General features: G+C 37.8%; 2 protein-coding genes across 6 annotated transcripts in view; both read left to right on the forward strand.

The window, feature by feature from the left end:
* The first annotated feature begins 1,684 nt into the window (after nt 1-1,684).
* Nucleotides 1,685-9,160, forward strand: LOC306869371 (7SK snRNA methylphosphate capping enzyme-like). 5 transcript variants are annotated; one of them, XM_079416125.1, is made up of 6 exons: nt 1,685-1,809; nt 1,917-2,061; nt 2,920-4,816; nt 5,829-6,047; nt 7,433-7,556; nt 7,638-9,160. In XM_079416125.1, exons 3-6 carry the CDS (start codon nt 2,951-2,953, stop codon nt 7,688-7,690), a joined length of 2,262 nt encoding a protein of 753 aa, XP_079272251.1. In that variant the 5' UTR covers nt 1,685-1,809; nt 1,917-2,061; nt 2,920-2,950; the 3' UTR covers nt 7,691-9,160. The 5 variants fall into 5 exon arrangements, with proteins under 5 accessions (XP_079272251.1, XP_079272250.1, XP_079272252.1 ...); XM_079416124.1 differs by having other exon boundaries at nt 1,686-1,809; nt 1,917-2,207; XM_079416126.1 differs by having other exon boundaries at nt 1,686-1,784; nt 1,917-2,207.
* A 5,309-nt stretch (nt 9,161-14,469) lies between these two features.
* The window catches only part of LOC306869604 (disks large homolog 4-like), a gene marked incomplete at its 5' end in the record, with an annotated part of 207,293 nt that continues 198,425 nt past the window's right edge, over nt 14,470-23,337 (forward strand). The window contains one exon of the mRNA XM_079416402.1: nt 14,470-14,499. Coding sequence (XP_079272528.1) covers nt 14,470-14,499 — 30 coding nt within the window. The remainder of the gene's footprint in view (nt 14,500-23,337) is intronic.

The raw sequence follows: 23,337 nt of genomic DNA on the forward strand, positions 1-23,337 counted from the left end.
TAACATGCTTGAGTGAGTTAGCAGCAGGAGCTGCTCGGTTCTGTTCTGTATTAATAAACATGCAGTTTTGATATATTATTCTCCGTGTATGTAGTCTATCGCATACACTGCACGAGAAGAAACACTACAATACATTCAAATAAAAACACCCGCGCAGCATTTTATTTTTGAAACGCGCAGTGCTCAGTTTATTCAACGAAGTATAAGCCTTTTGGAAAATCTATTTGTAGCAGTTTTGATATTGTGACAAGCCGCCACAAATAAATGTATACACTGGGCACTGCTATAAGACAAATTGCCATAATATAAGTGATAGCAAAAAAAAAAAAAAATATTAGCGGTGAAATGTCGCCCGATTATGTCAAACGTCATACGCTCACTGGATGTCATGATGACAACAAATGTCATGAAGGAAAAGTTTCAATATCTCGCCTGCAATTTCGGACCTTCTCCAAAAGACATAAAAAATAAGAATAAATAAACAAATTATTTACAAGTTTAACGTGCGTTTATCAAAGTAGGAAATATAATTAGTGTTCTTGAAATATGAAATAGAAGCGGGTCCGGATTGAATTCCCTCCGGGTCCGGAGAAGCACTGGCCTATAGTGTGGTAGTTAGCTATCTCTGTGTCATACGTGGCCGCTTGTCAAGTTTTATTTAAATTCTCACAGCATGCAAAGAGCGTTTTTAACCAAGTTTTAACCAATGAATGTGACCACACGAACTTTTTTTTTTTTTTTTAAGTTACAAGCATGATATAACTCTGTGTTGGACAAAAAGCGGTGAGTGCGTGGATCCAACCTAAACACCTCTGATTGGCCAATGCATTGTAGAAATCAACAAACATGTCTGTGATTGGCTACTTTGCTCCCCTCTGCGAAAATGCACCGGGTCGGGCCTGCTTATGGCATTTCGGGACATTTTGAAGACATAGCCAACGTCCAAGTTCATTTATACCTTCTCTGACTATCGCAGCTGCTACTTGAGCAGGATGAACTGTTTGTCATGTCTATAATATTGTCTGTGAGTTGTTAAAACAGTTATAAAGTTTTCTTTTGTTTACTTACATACGTTCTTCTTGAGGACTACACAAATGTGCTGGGACTACAAATCCCAGTCACTCTATATGCCATGCACAGCAACCACACGCGGGGGCGGGAACCACAAAGCTTCTTCTTATAGCTTAATCACATTCAAATACAAGCAATCGCGGCTGGTGCTAAACAAGTAATCAGTCTTCAGTTGCAGAGCGTTACTGCCTGTCGATCAACTATTGAAAATGTCGTTTATTTACATGCTGGATAGAAAAGCTACGGGGCATCTTGTGCTTGCCTGTGAGGAAGTGTGCAGTGAATAAACAGCAGCCCAAAACACATGAACAAAACCACTCTCTTATTACAATGCTATAAATTGAAACATGCGTCATATACGGGAGGTTTAACGAGGTCGCTGCGGCAATTCGTGAGGTGATGAAGCCAGTTTAATAACGTTGACTTTTATGAGCAGGCACATACTTAGGGCGCCTAAGAAAGTGGAATCTAGGCTAATCCCTCCCTACATATTCCATGATTGGGCAATGAAACGAGGGTCTCCGGAATACGCGTGTACTATTGGCTGGTTTAGCTGCTCGTCGCGACGTCATCAGGTGCTGAAGATATATAAAGCACTGAAAGCCCCGCTCTTCACAGTGAGGTTGTGCAGCTCGTTAGTAAGTTCAGTCGAGTGAGCCGAGCAGTTAAAAAAAAAAAAAAAAAAAGTAAATAAACAGAAAACGACCATTGTGGTCAGTACCTCCACAAAGCCTGCCGGTATTCTAAAATAGAGTTCGTTTGTGTTTCACTAAGCTTTATTTTAAGGGGTGTGTCCTCTGAATGTATTATTTTGATTGTGAATCTGTGCGTACTGGCGCTTTCAGTGCAGGATGTGCGAGGACGGCAGTCGCTACACTGACCAGGCTGTTGTGGGTTTTTTTTCGTCCGCTGGAGAGGGAGGCAGGCACTGGGCTGTGTACCTTTAAGAGAGGGCGGAGAGAGTTAGAGCCCAACACTGAGCTTGTTTAGGTATCTCTTCGTTTTCTCTCTTCTGTTTTCTTCTTGCAGATTTTACTGTGTTATGTATTATTCATGTTTGACGCTTGGAGGCGGGGTTTGTACAAAGTATCAATAATAACAGCAGTGTCGAGGAGGCGGGGACGCTGACACTGAAGGTGGGTGGACGTTTTGCGAACGCTGACCTAACATTTACTTTCTTTATGCACACTTGACACATGTCAGGACTGACATCAAAGCGTCTGGCAACGTTAAGTAATATGTATTTTGGGCAAACGGCACTTTCCCTGTTGAGTGTAATTAGTCTTTTATAATGGTAGTTGTAAATGTTTTTTTATATATATGGTTTTATAACAGTATAAATGTATGTTTCTGTTGAATATTGTCATCTTAAGCAGAGCACTGCTTGTATTGCATTGAAATAATGTTCTTGTAACTGGATTGTTAAAGGAAATCACAAGCTGTTTTCCATTTGGAAATCAAAATAGTCCTCTTGGAAACTTTGTGCTCTTAAAAGATCTAGTTTTGAGTAATGTTGGATTTCTTTCTTTCTTATGTTTAATACAATAGTAAATGATTTGCCAAATATTAACATAAATAGGACTAGACAGTACATGGAATAATTTCAGTTTATCTAATATTAAACTTTTTTTTTTTTTTTTTTTTTTTTTTTTCTCTCAAAATAGCCAAATATGATCTGACTGGTATATTAGTATGTCGCTAATAAGGATTTTTTTAGCCTTTGATCTAAATGGTGAAATTCTATCAGGAAAACCGTAACCTACCATGTTTTGAGTCTGTATAATGATTAAGCAAATTCTTTTATGTGCATTTGGCTTTGTGGATGATTGCTTGTTGCTTTCATTTCAGATCCATGTCTCCTACAGCATCAGCCTGAAACATGATAGAGATGTCATTTGACAAAGAAACTGTTTTATTTTGTGAGAAGCAAACAGACCCCTCTTCCCAACTGCACTCAGAACTTACTAGAAACGATACCAGTGCTCTCCATCCGTCCGGGAACACCACAGTTATAAACCTCTGCAAAGAGGCCGGTGATGAGTCAGGAAGTGAGACATCACTGGAGCACAGAGAGAAAACCGCAACCCTAGATAACAATACTCCGAGTGAAAGTGGGGTTGTCGGGGTCGAATCGTCTACCGAAACTCAAAATGGCACCCAGCAGCCCAAACCTCAACAGCAGAAAGTCAATAAGCGCCGCAGCATGATGAGTGTTGGATTCAAACACCCTGGTTATGGTAAACGACGACGGCGTGCCAACTCTGAGAGCGAGTCCGTCCTGCCAACCAATTTCCTGCTGGGTGGGAACATTTTTGACCCACTCAACCTTAACAGCCTTTTGGATGAAGAGGTGAACCAGGCTCTCAACGCAGAGACGCCCAAATCCTCGCCACTGCCAGCCAAAAGCAGAGACCCTGTAGAGATCCTGATACCCAGAGATATCACAGACCCCCTGAATCTCAACTGCCCCAGTGCAGGGGACAGCAGTCTGTTGATGTCTCCCCTGAAAAGTGGTGGAGGCAGGCGAAGACATCGTAACAAGCACCATGGAGCGAGCGCTGGAAAAGTTTTGGATGAAGGAATAGTCGCACCGATGGATTTACCAGAGTCTAATGGCTGTTCAGCAGGACAAGATGAGGGAACAACAAATCTCTCCTTAATGCACTCGCATCCAGGCACTGTGGCAAAGACACTTGTTCCTGAACACCAACCCCTATCGGACTCTACTCTTGAGGCTCAGTGTTCAAATAAGCTTAATTTAGCCACAAATGGCGGTGAGGTGAAGGAGAAAACCATTGATATGTCAACCGTACCTTCATCCACAAACTCCACCAACCTTCCATCAAGCAGGCAGCGCAAACGCAGGCGTGCCGGAAACCGATTGGAGAATGCAGATAGTTCAAATAGCATGAGAAATTGGGGACAGAGTTCTGGGAGGCATTTTCAGCCCTCTCACAGCCCAGGAACGGGCTCTCGCAGCGGAGCTGCTGAGAGGCCTCAACAGCATTCAAACCATTGGAGGTCGCAGAGCAACAGCAACCAGCTCCCACAACAGACTAAAAAAAAATTTCATTATGGCAACTATAACAAATACTATGGTTATAGGAACCCAGGGCTGAGCGAGGATCCTCGTATCCGTGTTATGGATCCCGAGTGGTTCAGAGGGAAGGAGGTATTGGATCTGGGTTGCAACACTGGCCACCTGACTCTATCAATTGCCAAAAATTGGCGACCGGCAAGGATTGTGGGCTTGGATATCGACGCAGTGCTGATACATGCTGCTCGGCAGAATATACGCCACTACCTCTCTGAGGTTCACACGCAGCAGGCCCGGCGTTCTGGGGAGAATGGGGAGGGGAATCGAGGGGAAGGAAAGGAGAGGATTGATGAGAATTTAGTTGAAGAAAAGAGTCAAAGGAAAGAGAAAGACGAAGAGAGTTTTGTTGTGAAAGAGGAGAGGGATGAGAAAAAAACAAAGCATGTGGAAGAAGCAAATGAATGCATGGTTGAAAAAGGAATAGAAGTTGGTCGAGAAGAAAGGGACAATAAAACAACAGAGGCTGATCAGGGAGAAATGAGTGGGAAAATGGAAGATGAAACATCGACAGGTCTCCCTGATGGTAAGCGTTCATTCCCTGTCTCGCTCCGGATCTCAAGAGGACCCATAGCTGGCCCCCCTTTGCCTGAGATGATCACAAACAGTCTCCCTCCTGGAGATTTCCCTGCCAACGTGACCTTTGTCAAGGTAAGAGATTTTTTTTTTGCTGCTTTTTTATTTGGAATTCATCTTCGCTGGACAGGAATGTTTTGCTCCAAAGCTCAGTTAAATTGCTATATCAAGTATGCCTGATGTTATCATCTTTATGCCGTATAAAAATAATTGACATTTAACTGAGTTGAGCTGAATAAAAACACCGTTGTCTTCTGTAAAGCTGCTTCTCAGCTGAAATTGAATACGTTTCATAATTTATAAATTTTGCAACAGTTTATTACTGTAAAGCTGCTTTCTAAAAATCTGTATTGTATAAGGTGTTAAATGTGACTTAAAATGTAATGTACATAATATTATATAGAATAAATTATACAATACAACACAAAATATTAATACATTATACATGCACTCATATTTGAGCAAAATGGCATAGCAGCAGCAAATAATACTAGTTGAGTAGTGAAAAACAATGAATTCAAGAAATGTTCTGCGCTACACAACAGATACATGCAAGCCTGTTGTTCATATTAGTTTTAGCTGTTAATTTGACTTTTATAAAGCCTGCTCTGTTTAAAGAACATACTTGTGTCAAGAAGTAATAAATATTTATTTTAATAGTTCCAGCTACAAATGAAGAACAGTAGGCACCCAGAACGTAGTTGTGCAGATGAACTGTTGCCTGATGATCTTGGTCTTTTATTTATGAGTACATGCATATACATGCTTATCCAAGAACATTTAAAGCCTTTAGCTTGAAATGTTGAATGTGAAAACCAGTAGACTTGGAATGAACCAAGCCACATCCAGGGACAAGAGTGTTATTTGTCTCTTGTGACTTGTGTCAGTAAGAAGCCACCCATCTGCATTGCAATGTGATTAAAACACTTTGAACAAATTAGAGCCCAAACAGCATTGCTATAGCAGCCACCTTGCACCATAGCAACTTTTTTTTTTTTTTTTATGTGTTTATATGCATATAATACTATTAGGCATGCAGCACCTGTCTGTCCTTTTTAATAATCCTCTGTCTGTCTGACTTGCACAGGGGAATTATGTGCTGGAAAGTGATATGTTGGTGCAGATACAAAGGGAAGAGTATGATGTGATCCTGTGTTTGAGTGTGACAAAATGGATCCACTTGAACTGGGGTGATGCAGGACTCAAACGGCTCTTCCAGAGGGTATACAAGCACCTGCGGCCAGGAGGACTCTTCATTTTGGAGCCCCAGCCCTGGAACTCCTATGGCAAGAGAAAGAAACTCACTGTAAGGCTCTTTTTTTTTTTAATAGATAGTCAGACAAAATATTTGATGTTTCAAACATTGTGTTAACATGATTCTCAAATGTGTGTCCTTTGAGCAAAATTGTGATCTGATTTGGTTGAAAGGACTAATCTGTGATGCATATGCACTATAATTACAATTGCATTACGTTAAGAGTTTAATGTTTTAAAATATACCATTTTGAATATAGAAATATGAAATAAAGTAATTATATAAAATAAAACTTAATGGGATAATCTCATGATTTACTCGCCCTCAAGCCATTCTAGGTGTATATGATTTTCTTCTTTCAGATGAATCCAATCAGAGTTATATTAAAAAATGTCCTGGCTCTTCCAAGCTTTATAATGGCAGTGAATGGGGTTTAATATTTTGAAGGCCAAAAAGCTGTGTCCATGCATCATAAAAAGAGCTCCACACGGCTCCAGGGGGTTTAATGAAGGCTTTCTTGAATTGAATTACTGCGTTTTTGTAAGAAAAATGTCCATATTTAATACTTTATAAACCTTTATCTCTAGCTTCCGCTAACTGTCATACACGTTAATGAGAGAGTGGCGTTCCAGTGGATGTAGGTGTAGCGTAAGCTCTAGTGAGAATATTCTAGTCTCGCGTGAACCAAGTTTTGTTTACAGGAGCACAGGAAGCAAAGTTTCCTATGTTTGGCAAAGGAAAACCAGTCTCCTCTTGGCTTATATACAAATCTTTCAGCATTTCAATACGCAAACAATACATTTTAAACCGAACCCTGGAACAGACAAAAGGGGGCTGTTCCAAGACTTCAAAGGCCTAGTGTTGTACTTCAGATGTGGAATGTAGTGCCAAGCCATCTAAACCCTTAAAAGCCCTGTAGCAGCATTTTGAACTAAATGTAGACCGTGATCTCCGGTCATCCATAATGAGTTGCAATAATCAAGTCTAGAGGGAAATAAGGCATATTAAACCGTCTCCATATTTTTAATTGACAGATTGATTTTGGTTTAGCAATCGCCTCAAATCTTGAGGTGACTCAAAGATGACACCACGACAGAAGTGCTCAAGAAATTATTAGGTGTTGTTTATGTGTGATGCAAAGTAAAATGACCTCAAAACAAGCACGTTATGATGCAAATGCAATAGCAATATAAGACTATGTTCAATGTAGTTCATTGTAAGTTAATGGTTTGTTGGAACGTGACAAAATAATACAAAATTTAACTGACATCACAGGTGTGCATATATCAGTGATTTTGTGCATGCATTATCAAATTTAAAGCTGGAAGATACTATTTTAAAAGTATAATTAAGCCTTTTGTCACACATTGGGACATTTTAAAGTTGGATACTTTTTGTTGTTTAACCACATGCATTTTATTTTATTAATTTCTCAGGAGACCATCTTTAAGAATTACCACAGCATCCGGTTAAAACCGGACCATTTCTCCTCCTACCTGACTACTGAAGTGGGCTTCTCCAGTTATGAGCTCATCGGAACGTCACAGAATTATTCTAGAGGTCAGAGCTTTTGAAAGGCCTTTCAGTTCCTCCCTATGATATAATGTAAATATTTGTAACCCTCCGTTTGTCTTCTCTTAGGTTTTCAGAGACCAATCTACCTTTTTCACAAAGGACCCTCACCTCAAAAGTGATGCCACCAGTTTAACCACCAACTTTGAGAAGAAAACACAAGACTAGATTGGATTTTGAAAACAACCAGCATTTGAAGCCACTGGAACTTTAAGCATTTTTCTTTGATAGACTTTCCATATTTTGAACTCTTAAATGGAATCTCATTGGTGCTGAATAAGAGAAATTGGTCCCCTGCCATTAAAAATAAAGGAAAACCCATCGCAATATTTTTCAAGGACTGAAAGAATTACAGATGCAAATCAGAGTTTTCCCTACTGAAGCAAGCTGTTTTTACCCCTCATAAAGAATGGTCTTGTGAACAAGCACAATGTTGAATCCAATCAAATCACACACAGCCATTTCTAAGCTCCTGTTAAACACAATTTGTTTTTCATTTGGAATGAAATTCCTAAAATGCTAATTCCTGAGCAACTGTGGCTTCCTTTCTAGCACACAACTGGTAAAAGATCATCTAGAATTTAAATGTTTGGTGGTTGGGTATGTGAACATATTTTCTTTTCTCAAAAGGAAAGATTAGAGCATGTTACCAGATATTCCGTTTTCTGATTTTTGCTGTTTTGTTGTTGTTGTTACACTGTTGTATACTTTTTTTTTTTTTTTTTTTCCTTTACCTTTTGAGCAAAGCATTGCTATTAACAGTTCTAGCATCTGTCTGCTCATCAGCCATTTTGCAGCCTACATGGCTGCCATTTAGTAACAAATCCCAATAGCTTAATTTTAAATTCATCAAGTATATTGCCTGGTATGACATGATTGTAATTTTGTCCTTGGCAGTTTTGAAGCTGCAGGTTAGCTGATATGCTATGATAAAGTGTTTAGCGATCTAATGTCCCTAATAAACGTCCAGAAGGATGTGATTCCTTTTTGGTGTGGTGGGTCATAGAGAATGATGTTTAAACATTTTTATTAATTTTTTTTTAATCCGTTTTGTTCTGATTTTCCAACTGTTAAAGTTTAACAAAATCCGAGGTACGTTTTGTAAATTGTTTGTCCACAGTTCTTGTCACAGCTGAGGTAACCTTGTTGTCGTTTTATTCCTATTGAAAGGTTTGCACTAAAACGAGAGAATAAATTTGTCTCCCACATTTGTATTTTCTTGTGCAAAATACTTCTCATTCAAAGGACTCCTAGAAATTGAAAAATAAACTACAAAATAACATGAATTTGCAATACTCACCTAGTGTTCTTTTTATTTATTTTTTAATATAATTTCAATACTTAATTGTTGATCTAGTTTATAATTATGGGAATTCACAGGCTGAGCTCTTGTGTTAAAATTATGATGCAGCAATTACAAATGGTGTTGTGACATGTTACCAAGAGTAACACATAAGGGATGCTGCTCTTTCCTGGTTTTTATTATTAAAGTTCAAAATTGTATAGGATAATTAAATGCAGTATGCAAATTAACACTGTGTGATCTCCTAATGCTACATAACTCTAATTGCATTAAAAATTACATTTCCATCAATCTTTCCCAAACTGGGGTTCATGATGTCACTGTAGGAGGTTTGTGAGTTTAATAAAAAGCTGATAATTAAGTAATAAAGTAAAATCAAAAGAAATCATTTTAATGTAAAAATCAAAACAAAATACTTTATGAAAAGAATGAAATATTTTATTGTTTACCTGTATCCGCATGTGACCACAGAGAACTTTGAACATGCAAATGTGTTACTTAATTTTTAACTTATTACCCTTAAATTCTCAGAGGGTTCTTCAAGTAAATATATTTTGGGAATCCATGGAGTATATTTAAATAAGAAATAACATGAATGTATGCCTTCCAATGAATTTTGAAAGCCTTCTAAAGACAGTAATGCATGGTAGGCTATTACTCAAATAACCCACTGAGTGATAAAAAAAAAATACATTGTGTTCATCAGTAGCAATGCTGAAATGCTATCAGTTGTCAAATGCTGTGTAATTATAGCCACCAGACTGGTGACTAGTGGTCTTTGTGTGAAATGTCCACAAAACTAGAAGATTTTCATGATGTATATAAGTGGTAGGCTATTTTAGAAAAATAAATTTAAAGGATGAAAAAGAATTTGGGAGAATTAATAAATTGTGAATAATGTATTGCTATTTTGTTAAGTGAAGTGACATACTGCCAAGTATGGTGACCCATACTCAGAATTTGTGCTCTGCATTTAACCCATCCAATGTGCACACACACAGCAGTGAACACACACACACACCGTGAACACACACCCGGAGCAGTGGGCAGCCATTTATGCTGCGGCGTCCGTGTTCGGTGCCTTGCTCAAGGGCACCTCAGTCGTGGTATTGAGGGTGGAGAGAGAGAGCGCTGGACATTCTCTCACCCCCACCTACAATCCCTGCCGGCCCGAAACTCGAACCCGCAACCTTTGGATTACGAATCTGACTCTCTAACCATTAGGCCACGACTTCCCCTAATATCATGCAATCAGTAAAAACGTAACTGTAGTCTATGTATTTTTTAAATAATACAAATTATTGATTTTTGCAATCTGATATAATCCCAGTATCCAGCACTGGTATATCATTACACTCTTAAAAATAAAGGTGCTTAAAAGGTTCTTCACAGCGATGCCATAGAAGAACCATTTTTGGTTCCACAAAGAACCATTTCCTTACCTTTTTATAATCTGAAGAACCATCTTTCGCCACAAAGAACCTTTTGTGAAACAGAAAGGTTCATCAGATGTTAAAGGTTCTTTATGGAACCATTCAGACAAAAAGGTTCTTCTATGGCATGGTGAAGCACCTTTATTTTTAAGAGAGTATCTAAAACGCTGTGGAAGCAGCTGGATTTGTCATGTGGTATTTGCTACTTTTCTCAGCGCCGCTGGGTAACCAGAACAACAGCTGTTTATGAGCACCATTGTTCTTCTGCGATTCATTTTATAAAGGTTCCCTGGAAGAGTTCCATTTGTATAAGTAGCTACGAGACAAAAGGAAACGTTGGACTGAAACTATCATACAAATGTGTACAATGACAAAAACCGCCCTGAGTTATAAATGCAGATCGATTGAAAATGAATAAACTACTTTCACCTCGTAAGTAAAAGTTATTACCCACCACATTTGCCACTCAAGCAATGCAGAGTGAGTAGTGACACTTCACAATATATTGCGCTGAACCTGTTAAACGTAATATTATTACTGCAACGGTCAAAATCATTTCCTCAAGCTCTGTATATTGTTTCCGTAAAATGTTGCAATATTCCAAACGACCACAAGATAGAGCAATTTGACAAAAAACAAGGTGTTTTAATAACAAAATCGGGAACTTGCATTATCTTGCCATCCTACAGCACAAACGATAGCAAATATTGTAACGCATGAACAACTGTAACATCTCAGTCTACAATATAAACAATTTAAACAGCCTATTGCTTACATATTGCCTAGTGCATCAGCATGTGAGAGTGTGAATAGCCTAAAACGCTTCTGTATGAATGTATGCAGATTAGCTTCTGTCTGTCCACAGCAAGGCAATGTGTGAACACACATTTCTGACTGCAGATATGTGTGTGTGTGTGTGTTAAATATTAATGCCCACAGCCTACCCAACACATGTTTGTGTATGTGAATGTAATTTTATAACAAGTTCAGTGTTGCTATGGGCAATTCTCCTATATATATGTATATATAAAAAACTTCATATATTAAAACCTGACTGAGACTCAACATCACTGCTCCACTCTACAGCCACTGTCTCGGTCTCTCTCACACATGCAGAGACACACCAATCCATATACAATTACAACTACACATCAGAGCATAAATGCACAATAAAACAAATGAGTATGTGCACATTGACGTACACATTTCAACAGACACATGCACTTATGTAACAGTGATGTAGTAGGAGTGAAGATGTATGGTCAGTCCATTTAAAGGCAGATTTGAATTAAACCTATAAAACACTCCTCTGTGTTCATTGTCTTCTTTCTGTTTTAACAACACCCAGTTAAAGCATGCACACTGTCTATTGCTTTCTCTCTTTCTCCTAGCACAGTCCTGACATGACAGTCAGCTCCACACAACACTCAAGAACTCAAGTGCCATGGATGCTGCATGGCAGATACAGATGGTCTGGATTACCTTCATTTAAAACACCCTTCCATTAGCAATGAAACACTGTTTGAATAAAATAGTCTGAATTATTAAGTATTTCTATTTGTAATTGTATAGAAATATACACCACCCTGGAGAATGAAAATGTGACAACCGATTTATTGCACAACCATTGACTCTTGACTGGCTGGAGATGCTGACTGAAAGGCTTTGAAGCTCTGACATACCCATTGACTGACTTTAATGGTACAGTCCACTGTCTTAAAGGCAAAGTGATAATAAAAAAATAAAATTAAAATTGTGCACAACACAGTGTGTTTTTGCTAAAATGGCTATTAATCTGTCTCATTCTCATCTCAGCACTGGATGGATATAAACATGTATATGGGGAAAAGACTGAAGTGTTGTTAACACAAAGCATAAAAATAAGCAAATAAGATGACAGTGTCACTAAAAATATTCTCATCTTCTCTCCTCTTCAATCTCTCACCCTCCTTTTCTCTGTCTTTCTGTTTTCTCTTGTCTTTTATTTCAGAGAGGAAATAAAATGAATGCAGTGCCTTGTTGCTGTCTTATTTCTGTCTCACTTTGGTGACTTTTGGTGACTCACTTTTTTCGGGGGTTTTTTCAGGATTAGCATAGTAGTCATACTATTCATGCAGTACACAGTATGTATAGTAGGTTATGCAAATTTTCAGTGAAATACATACTTGTACGCTATCCGCTATAAGCGCACTAGCGGATTACAGTTTGGCATTATACTGCATTAAGCCTATACTTTTAAAATCAGTATATATATATGTATATATATTTTTTTTTAATATGCAATAATGCAGTAAACATATTTGTTATATGAACTGTCACATTAAGTTCCATATTTAATTCAGCAAATGGCATTCAGTCATGGCCTTTTACCCAGGGTCCCACATCAGCAGGGGGCGCTGATAAGATGCAAAATACTGTATTACTGTTTTTTTTTTTTTTTCTTTCCTTTTTAGAAATATTCTTTCTCATGTGATTAGTTTTACAGTTATTATTAATCATATTAACTGCCAAATTACAATATATAATGCCTATAAAGGTGAGAAGAATTACTATGAATCTGACGAAAAGGGGTTTCAAGCATGAAAACCATTAACATTTAATACAGCTTTTTTTTTCGTTCAGAATGTGACCTTAACCTTATTTTTTAAGGGAGCAAATAATAAAAAAGTGTAAATAAATATATATATATATATTTAAAATGTAATTCAGAGTAACAATATGTCAAAAAAAATCTTGTCAGTCATGTCAATATGTGACATATTAAAATACAAAATTTAAGGATCACAGTGCAGCCCCCCCCCCCCCCCCCCCCCCAAAACTTGACCAATCTTTGCCATTATACTTCAAAACATTCAATTTTACCCATTTGTCAGCAGAAGATTTTTTAATTATTTAAAATACAATTTAGTAAGATCACTTATTAGGGCTACTTTATATATTTTAATCAGGCGAGTGGCCCACAGAATAGGCTAAGTATGTTTTGTCATCTTTACATTTTATTTTATAATATGCTTATACAGTATATAAACACTTTTGTAAATTTAATTTAATGCAGATGTCTCGTTTTTGACCTATATATTGCTAATTTGCAGCATGTATATAATTTACTATTAATTTATTTTATGATAGCTCGTGTTTATTTGATTTCAAATAACAACATTTTTATTGTTTAGTTTTAGTTAAGAAGGCTATAATAACCCTGATTATAGGATACATTGTCCCACACAATGTACTCTGCAGTGTTATGCTGCAGATGCAAATGCAGTAGGTCATCCATCCGCGGACTCCCTGCGAACAGAACAACCGTGTACAGTACACGTTATTTGTCGCACACTGTATCGCATGCTACCTTTTAAGTACGCAGTGTAGAGCGCAGCACGCAGTGCGCGTGTGTTCCATTGGAACGCGGCCTGCCAGCTCGCCGATTTCACTGCGTTTTCTAAAGCCACGGCCACATGACAACAGCCCGGCTATTTACACAGAAACAACTCTGCAACGTTGCCAAGGCAACGGGTACCGAAAGCCATGACAACCAGAGTACCCTCGTCATCCTTTCTTTGTCTGAACTCCCGTCTTCTCGTATTCCTTCACATCCGGCGCTTTTCTTGAGTAATTTTGTTCTTTAAGTGTCATTCCCTCTCTACACGCGCATCTTCACCTCCCCTTCCATCCTTTTACGTCCCCTCCCTCCGTGCGCGCTCGCTCGCGCTCTCTCTCTACGTCTTCTGCCGCTTCAGTCCGTTCCCTCTTTCTTTTCTCCCCCTCTTCGTCACCTCTCGTCTCTGCACTCATCCTCCCCTGCCCATCTCCTTTCATTTGCTCGTATCCTCTCCTCCATCTCTCCATTTCTTTTTTTTTTTTTGGTATCTCCCCTCATACGAACGCGTCCCTCTCCTCGTCCTTTCCTTTTCTGCTAAATCCTGAAGGCAGACCTCTCTTATTCTCTCTCTCTTTCCGTCCCTCCCCCTTCCTCTTTACGTTTCCCCCCTCCCTCTATACTCTATTTCCCTCAATGCTTAAGTCAGTCAAAAGAGATACACTGAAGAAAAGAGGGGCGAACGGCGGGCGCTGAGAGAGAGACAGAGAGAAGGAGAGAAGCTGGAGGGAGAGAGGGGAGAGGGGGGAACGGGGGTTTGGATACATCTCCACCTGTCTTCTCTCTGCCATGGACTGCCTCTGCATAGTGACCACAAAGGTAAGCCGATTCACTCTGTCACGACTAGAAGCAGGAGTATGTGGTGTGGGCGCGCTAGGGGAAAGTTTATCGCATCTCCTGCTGGTGCGAGGTGAAGGGAGCGTTCTGTTCCGAGCGATATTCATGGGTTCAGCACTTCTTTGTTCTTCCGTCTGATCTGACTTCCTCTCTCACCCGAGCTCGCTCGTATTGACACGAATCATAGGCTGTTTTATAATACGAGCATGCATTTGAAATGCCTTACGCGTTTTGTGGCGCGTAACGATAGGACGCGTTCTTGCGTTTCATGAGACCTGGACGCAGCGCAGAAGCAGAACGCTCGCGTTCGCGTAAAGTTCAACTTCTTTTGACTCGCCTCGCTGAAAAACACAGCGAGACGCCACTACTAAACTGTCAAAGAGCTCCATCTGAGCGTGAGTGTACATGTGTACAGCAATTAAACAATAGCGCAGCGGAACGCAAGAACGCGTCTCTTGTGAACGGAGTGTGGTGCAGTGACATAATTGAACTTTTAAAAAATATATATATACTTATGAGGGAATATGTGCCCCATGGAATTGGCTTTTACTATTTTTTAGCATGTTGATTGCCTAACCGTATACAAGCTCGCATTATTTTTTATCGAATAGTTAATCAATTTAGTCCTCAATCTGAACACTTCTGACGCTTCAAATACAAAGTAGCTGCAGAAGCGCTTTCTATTGCCTATTTGCACAGTATAATTTAATGGATCGCTGTTTTAAGTTTTGGATTTATTGTTAGTTTTGTCTTTTTAGCCGCACATTGACAACTCTTACCTCAGAAACACATTATTTGACAGCTACAAGGCAGTACAGAGTCTGGATTGCTTCTCATTCAATATTTGGATAGGTTTGATAGAATGTTACGAAATATATCACTTTTTTGATAAGAAATAGATTTAAAAAGACACATTTGGCCACATCTGGTGCATTTTTGTCAGTTTCATTGGCATTGTGGTTCATTTCTGACCCTGCTGTGGTGCTTCACAGACGTGTGATGCTGTCTGTGAGGAGGAGGAGGAGGAGGAGGAAGTAGAGGGCTTACAAAGGCTCAAAGAAATGAAAAGGAAATGAGATAAAAAAAGTGAGATCCGTTAAATTATAGAGGGAAGGACGTATATGTGTGTGGGAGCCAGAGAGTGAGAGGTCGGCTACAAGCGAAAGCTTTCATTAATAAATGCTCACATGTGATTTGTCATCTTACTGCAGTTAGCGGGCTGTGTGTGTGTGTGTGTGTGTGTATGTGTGGAGGTGAGACACATCCCACTGCTCCTGACGGCATGTGCCTCTTTGCCCATGTCGTGTTGCTGGCAGAGCACTCTCAATGGTTTATGTAACGTTGGCTGGTGCATTCTCTCCTGTGCTGGTGTCTGTTCCATCACTTTTCTCTCTTTCATTGTCTTCTGATTGACTCCCACCTTGCATACTCCTCCTAAACACTACCATGACCTCACTCCCAACAGACCTCCTGCGCCCAATGTACCAGTGAGAGTCAGAAAGGTACAAAGAGAGAGAGAGTTGAAGAGAGAAATTAGCGCAGTGCCTGCTTTTGTGTGGGCTGAGATGGAAATGGTGCACTGGTCTTTGGATGTACGCTTATTAAATACCATACTGTGTTTTTAGCGAGGATCCCAATTGTATTGCTCTTTCTGCGAGGCTTACGTTATGTTTCGTTAAGGATCAAATTATTCTCAGATGTTGAAATTCCTCAAGAGAAATACAGATTGAACCAAAAGCATTAATTGACGCACAGTATAGAGCTAAACGAATGTGGAAAGCTTAGATAAAGCAAATGTTCAGAAATCTCTGACTAGCAGGTGCTATCTTGGCAAATCTGAACACAGTTTGAGACACAGTTGACATCTCTTCTAAAACTCTACATGAAACTTGAGATTGCTGGGTTTTTTATTCAGGAGAAAAAGCTGAGAGGACTTTGTGTTTCCAATGCTGTCCGGAAGAAACAGATGACTCCTTTGTTTCACACTAGTCTCACTATAACTTCCGGACACCAAAATGGTGTTCTTTCCTCAACTATAGCCTTTAAAACATCTAGTAGTATTACTTAAATAAATGGTTCATAATCAGCATCTACATTTTAATTAGCATTAGTTTTGTATGAACCACAGAATAGGCCTACATTTGCTTATTTATTATGGCTTACAATTAAATCATTTGTGCAGACAAACGGCTAATTTGAAGCACTTTACACCTATAGTAAGTGCACTAACTGCTAATGCTGATTATTCCCTCTTGTAGTTTTCTTAATTACTAAAATTTTCTTACTTAGGGGAACAAATGCTTCAAAATGAACAACTTAACGCAGTTATTTATCACTATTGCTTTGTTTTTCTTAATTATGGGGCGGTCACATACACTTCACTTCCATTTATACATATGCAAATGTGGGAGACCGGAAACAAATGTTTGCATTTCGCTGTGTTCCAAAGTTCAAGTTTGGTAAACTCTGAGCTGCAAATTTTTACATGAAGATATGTGACCAATATATAATGATACATTGCAGTGTGACATCTTAGGTGAAAGCTGTAGGTGTGCAGTCTTATGGGAAAGTGTAGTAGGCTGGATATTTTTACATGTTGGATTTATTAATATTTGTTAGGCCTATATGGTGAATTTATGTTTTAAAGATGCATGACTCAATATCACAATCATATCATATCGCATCAAAGTCTAGTGTCACTGCCCCTGTATTTTTACTACCACACTGCAAAGATAAACTAATCAATAAACAATTTAATATCTTTTGTGAAAAAGAAGTGTTTAATTGTATCGATTTTGCACTTGTAGTGTACTTCAAATGTTCAAATCTTAAAGTATATTAAAAACACCTGCACTTGCAGTTAATACAGCATTACAATTAAGAGTTCATGTAAGTGTGCTTAAAAAGAGTACACTTTCATGACTGTTTTTTACACACTTAAGTACACTTTTACAAAATATATTTTAAATAATTATTTTAATAATCTTTAGTTGTGCTTTATTTGTTGAACATGCTAAATACACATGATAAGTTTATGATTATATTTTTAACTGTATTGCTATTTAATATTAAATTTAAAGTTTATATTTTTTAAATGTACTAAACACATTTTGATACAAATGGCATATGTACTGACACATATATATATATATATATATATATATATATATATATTGTTATTTTAGTTAGCCATAAATGCTTGTCAGGATATTTAGCAAAACAATGTAACCATATTTCAGAGACAAAAGAAGTAATTTTGAAATATAAAGATGTACTTAAGTATTAAGTTTTCAAAAGCACTCTTAAGTTCATATGATTGCATTTAATATGAATTTAAACTATAATATCATCTAATTGTAAATAATATGCATTCAAGTTTTCAAAAGCATTATTCAGTTTGATCTTGAGTATATTTTTAGTTCAGTAATAAATACTATTTTTATAGTATGCTACAGTGTAACATAGTGAGATAACATAGTGCTCACTCACTCCAAAGAATATCACAGAATTATGATGTTATAGTAAACGAATAAAAAAATGCTTTTTTTGTTGTTGATACTATGATGACATACAGTGCCCTCCATTAGTATTGCAACAGTAAAGACAAAATTGCTCTGTTGGCTGTGGAATCAAGACATTTGCAAATATGATTAAAAGATGAATATGAGACAAAACTACAGAATGTCACATTTTATTATTAGCCGTTTCAACACACATGTTTTACCAAATAAAAAGAACAGCACTTTTAGAGTTCATCCCACTTTATTGATGTGAGCATATTGGGACAGTTGAACATAAGGCAGATAGTTTCTGCCTTTACTCTCCTCTTCAGCTGGTGAAATTCATGTTCAATCCGACCTAAATCTGGAGATTGACTTGGGCAATCTAAGACTTTCCATTTATTGGCCCTTATAAATTCCTTGACTGAACTGGCAGGGTGTTTTGGGTCATTGTCCTGATTCAATATGAAGCACTTTCCAATGAATCTGGTTACATTTTCTTGAATATTGGTAGGCAAGATGGTTTTGTACCCTTCCGAATTCATTCTGCTACTATCATCATACATTAAGTCATCAGTAAAGTTGAGAGGGCCTGTTCCAGAGGCAGCCATACAGATGAGGCTGTATGCTTGGGATCATTGCAGTTCCCTTTTTTTCTCCACATTTTTGCTTTCCCATCACTTAGATAAAGGTTCATCTTTGTCTCGTCAGTCCATAAACACAGTTCCAAAACTCTTCTGGCTCACCTTTGTGCTTTTTTGCAAACTCTAATCTTGCCTTTCTATTTTTGGTGCTGGTCAGAGGTTTGCATCTTGCTGTGTAGCATCTGTAATTCTGTGTCAAAGTCTCCTGAGGACAGTAGATTGTCAGAGCATCACCCCAGCTGTCTGGAAGCTGTTGGTGATTTTACAGACACGTCTTTTAGGATTCATTTTCACAGCTTTTATGATTTGTCTGTTGTTGTTTTCTCAGCCGATCAGGTAGTTGTTGGTTGCTGGTGGTTTCCAAACTCTTGATTTCTCCATGTCCTTTGTTTTTGCTAGAGCGCTAACTGACTTCCTCTTTTCTTTTAGCATCCAAATTGCTTGCATTTCTCTCAAAGTCAGCTCCATCGTCTTCATCCTGGTTTGTGTGTGTCATCATCGAATGCAAAAGATTCAGAATAGAGAAGTAATGGACTTAACTGATACGACACATTCCCTGCTTTTAATATCTGATGAATTAATGCAACAGGACACACCTGATCACTTAGACAGACCTGTGAGGCAACTGTTCCAATGTTTATGCTCACATCAGATAGAGGGATGAAACTCTAAAAGTGCTGAACTTCTTAGCTGGTAAAACATCTATGTGTTGAATCACTCAATAATAAAATGTGACATTCTGTAGTTTTGTCTCATATTAATCTTTTAATCATATTTGTAAATGTCTTGACTCCACAGCCAACAGAGAAATGTTGTCTTTACTGTTCCAATACTTTTGGAGGGCACTGTATATGTCCCAAAAGGTGTGGAATTGCTATAGTACTTTTGTCTTATCATCCTTGTGCCGCTCTGTGTATTCCATCCTTACTCAGCAATTTCATGAGTTTTTGTAACCCCCTTTTGGATCCATAAAGTTTGTTGTACATTATGTTCCTGTTTCATTGAGTCGTATTGTAGGTGAATTATGAATCACGTCAGTGTACATCAGTGTGTGTGTTATGTTTCCTCAGCATGTGTCCTATTTTGTTGTGTTAGAATCAGTTTTTTTGTTTGTGTATAAATGTGTGTGTGTGTGTGTGTGTTAGCTCATCTGTGGCCACAGATGCATGTGAATGTCACTCAGTTCCTGTTGGCTTCATTTGATTTAAGCTTGTTCCCTTGGCAACAGAAGCAGGCGCCTGCTCGTCAGTTGACAGAAGCAGACAATATGAAGTGGGTAGGAAAGATGAGCGGAGAGAATGATAGAGAAGCTTTCTGTGTATTTGTAGAGGTGTGTATGTGAGAGCGGCTAAACTGCATGTGTCAGTGTGCAGTCTCTACCCATGCTTTAGTTTGTTAGTGTTTATCTGAAGATGGGCCATTTATGTGTGTGTGTGTGTGTGTGTGTTAGTGTGTCGACAGAAGTGGAGGTTTACCCTTTGAAAACCTCTTCAGTTGGACTGAAACTTGATCTGTCCCTGTGGTGACTGAGATTGAGCCAAATCTGGCTCCACAGACTGTGACAGTGGATGAATCTACCTCATATCGACCAATAAATATCTCTCTCTGCATTTAAATGGAACTTTTTGTTGCAACCCAATATTATATTCACATTTATTCCTTTGATAGGTGCTTTAAAAGCAACCCACAGTCCATTCAAGACATGTTTTACCAGTATATGCATTTTCCGAGAATCAGACTTATGACCTTGGTGTTGTGAGTGTCGTGCTTTAACACCTATAGGAAATGTTTTTTCTTTGTTGCAAACATTTTTTAATTTTGTCAATGCAGCAGGTTTGTCATTTACACTTTTAGTGAAAAACTGACCAGGATTCAACCAGCTGTTTAGCTTGAATGACATGTACATGCAGAAATCCAGAAAAATATGAATTATTGTAATTTCTGGCCAGAAATGTCTTGATCACACAGTGAGGTGGTTCTTGTTGTGGTTCAAGTTCAGGTTAAGGTTTAAAAGGCGAGTATTTTTGCCAGGATCTACACCGGATGCAGATACTCTGTGTGCGTCAGGACCAAATCTGTGGAGCTACCAGCTTCATACATTTGAGATCACTTGCAGTGAGCACAAGAAGTTTATTTGAATCTTTAGACAACATATAAAAAAACAATGTATTTTTGTTGAACATCATACTTCATACGTCAGGCTATTATGACTCATACATTATGATATGGGACAAAATGGAGTTTATCCTCATTGCTCAGTATTATTCAGAGGCCCAAACTGAGCAAAAATATTCAATTTGACATAGATGCTCATATAAATATGCTAAAAAGTAATATGAAATTCTGATAGGTTTTGGTGTAACTCAATGAGAGTTTTTAAGGATATGCTTACATAAAATGTATGTAATTATCAGTTGTCACCCAATAATATGTCTTCATAAGAAAAAGCTGTATATTTTTTATAGTGGGGGAAAACATAGAATCATACAGCGATGACTGAGAGATGAACAAATAAACATTTCTCAAAAGCCTGATACAGCATTTGATACACACATTTTAACATGATTTTTGTAAAAAATAATAATAAAAAAATAGGTCCATTCATTTTTAAATAATACGAAAAATTTAAAAATTATTTAAAAGTTATTTTTAAATTAAAAGATATAGAATTAAAAAATAAAATTATTACATATTTCACAACAAAAAGACATGAACCATGACCTGGACGTTTTTGCAATTATAATCAAATAATTTTTTTCTTGTTAAAAAAGTATAAACTATCAATCAGACGAAAGAAGGCATGTAGCAGATTGTGTGCGACTGTGACAGTTTGTTTTCTAGCAAAGATTTGGTTATTTTGATAATTTAGAGACCTTAGAAATGTGAGTATCAAATATTCAATTCAAGTTTATTTGTATAGCGCTTTTAACGATACTAATCGTTGCAAAGCAGCTCTACAAGAATTTAAGTTTCCACAATATATTTATATATTGCAGAACCTTAATATGTTAAAGGTTAAATTACCTTAATTTGACTTATGGCAAAATTTGGTAATTTTGTATGTTGTCTGAGCGTTGGCATCCTCCAAAGTCCTCTGAGGGGTTGGCATTATCTTTTCTCAGGTGTTCGGTCATCTCAGATCATTTAAGTGTTGGATCCAGACTGAAGCTTCTGTCATTCCTAGTTACAACGGGATGTTAATCGGAAACAGAGAAACAAATAGAGACATAATTAGCGTAGCTGCTGTTCCATCTAAGCAAAAATGATTTGTTCAACCCAAGCTAAAGAATAATAATAATGTACATTTGATCAGATATAACTGCAGTACAAGATTATAAGATGCATTATGTGAATGCTTAGCTAAAGAGATGTCTTTAATCTAGATTTAAACAGAGTAAGTGTATCTGACCACCGAACGTTATCAGGAAGGCTATTCCAGAGTTTGGGAGTCAAATGTGAAAAAGCTCTACCTCCTTTAGTGGACTTTGCTATCCTAGGTACTACCAAAAGTCCAGAGGTTTGCGACCTTAGGGAGCGGGTTGGATTGTAGCGTGGTAGAAGACAAGTTAGGTACGCAGGAGCTAAACCATTTAGGGCCTTATAGGCAAGTAATAATATTTAGTAAATGATACGGAACTGAATAGGTAGCCAATGCAGAGACTGTAAAATTGGGGTAATATGATCATAATTTCTTGACCTGGTAAGAACTCTAGCTGCTGCATTTTGGACTATCTGTAGCTTGTTTATTGAAGATGCAGGACAACCAGCTAGCAGTGTATTACAATAGTCCAGTCTAGAGGTCATGAATGCATGAACTAGCTTTTCTGCATCAGAAACAGGTAGCATGTTTCGAAGCTTGGCAATGTTTCTATGATGGAAGAATGCTGTTTTTGTAACATGGGAAATATGATTTTCAAAGGACAAGTTGCTGTCTAATATAACACCCAGATTTTTGACTTTAGAGGACGTAACAGTACATCCGTCTAGTTGCAAATTGTAATCCAAGAGATTCTGTGTACTGTTTTTTGGTCCAATAAGTAATATCTCTGTCTTATCTGAATTTAATAGGAGGAAATTATTGGTCATCCAATCTTTTACATTTTTTACACAATCTATTAGCTTAGATAGTTTAGACGTTTCATCTGGTCTTGTTGAGATATATAGTTGAGTATCATCAGCATAACAATGAAAACGAATCCCGTATTTTCTAATAATATTACCAAGAGGATTTGAAATGGGTCTGTAATTTGCCAGTTCATTAGAATCTAGTTGTGGTTTCTTAATAAGAGGCTTAATAACCGCCAGCTTGAATGGTTTTGGGACGTGACCTAAAGATAAAGATGAGTTAATAATATTGAGAAGCGGTTCTTCTGCTACAGGTAACAACTCTTTCAGTAGTTTAGTAAACACGTTGTTGGTTTAGATGCACTGATAAGTTTATTTATCTCTTCCTGTCCTATAGTTTAGTTGTAAAGCACTGCAGTTTTTCTTTGGGTGCGATGAATGAAGCTGAAATACTAGACACAGTAGAATCTACATTTGTTATTGTATTTCTGATGTTATCTATTTTATCAGTAAAGAAATTCATAAAGTCATTACTATTAAACTGTGAGGGAATATTTAGATCGGGCGGTGTCTGTTTATTTGTTAATCTAGCCACTGTGCTAAATAAGAAC

The sequence above is a fragment of the Barbus barbus genome (genome assembly GCF_936440315.1).
Source record: "Barbus barbus genome assembly, chromosome: 5".
In the NCBI taxonomy this organism is placed as follows: domain Eukaryota; kingdom Metazoa; phylum Chordata; class Actinopteri; order Cypriniformes; family Cyprinidae; genus Barbus; species Barbus barbus.

Coding starts and splice junctions, on each gene's coding strand:
- LOC306869371 (XM_079416125.1), top strand. CDS start 2,951: ATGATAGAGATGTCATTTGACAAAGAAACTGTTTTATTTTGTGAGAAG. Junction 4,817..5,828: donor CCAACGTGACCTTTGTCAAG/GTAAGAGATTTT, acceptor TGACTTGCACAG/GGGAATTATGTGCTGGAAAG. Junction 7,557..7,637: donor GTCACAGAATTATTCTAGAG/GTCAGAGCTTTT, acceptor GTCTTCTCTTAG/GTTTTCAGAGACCAATCTAC.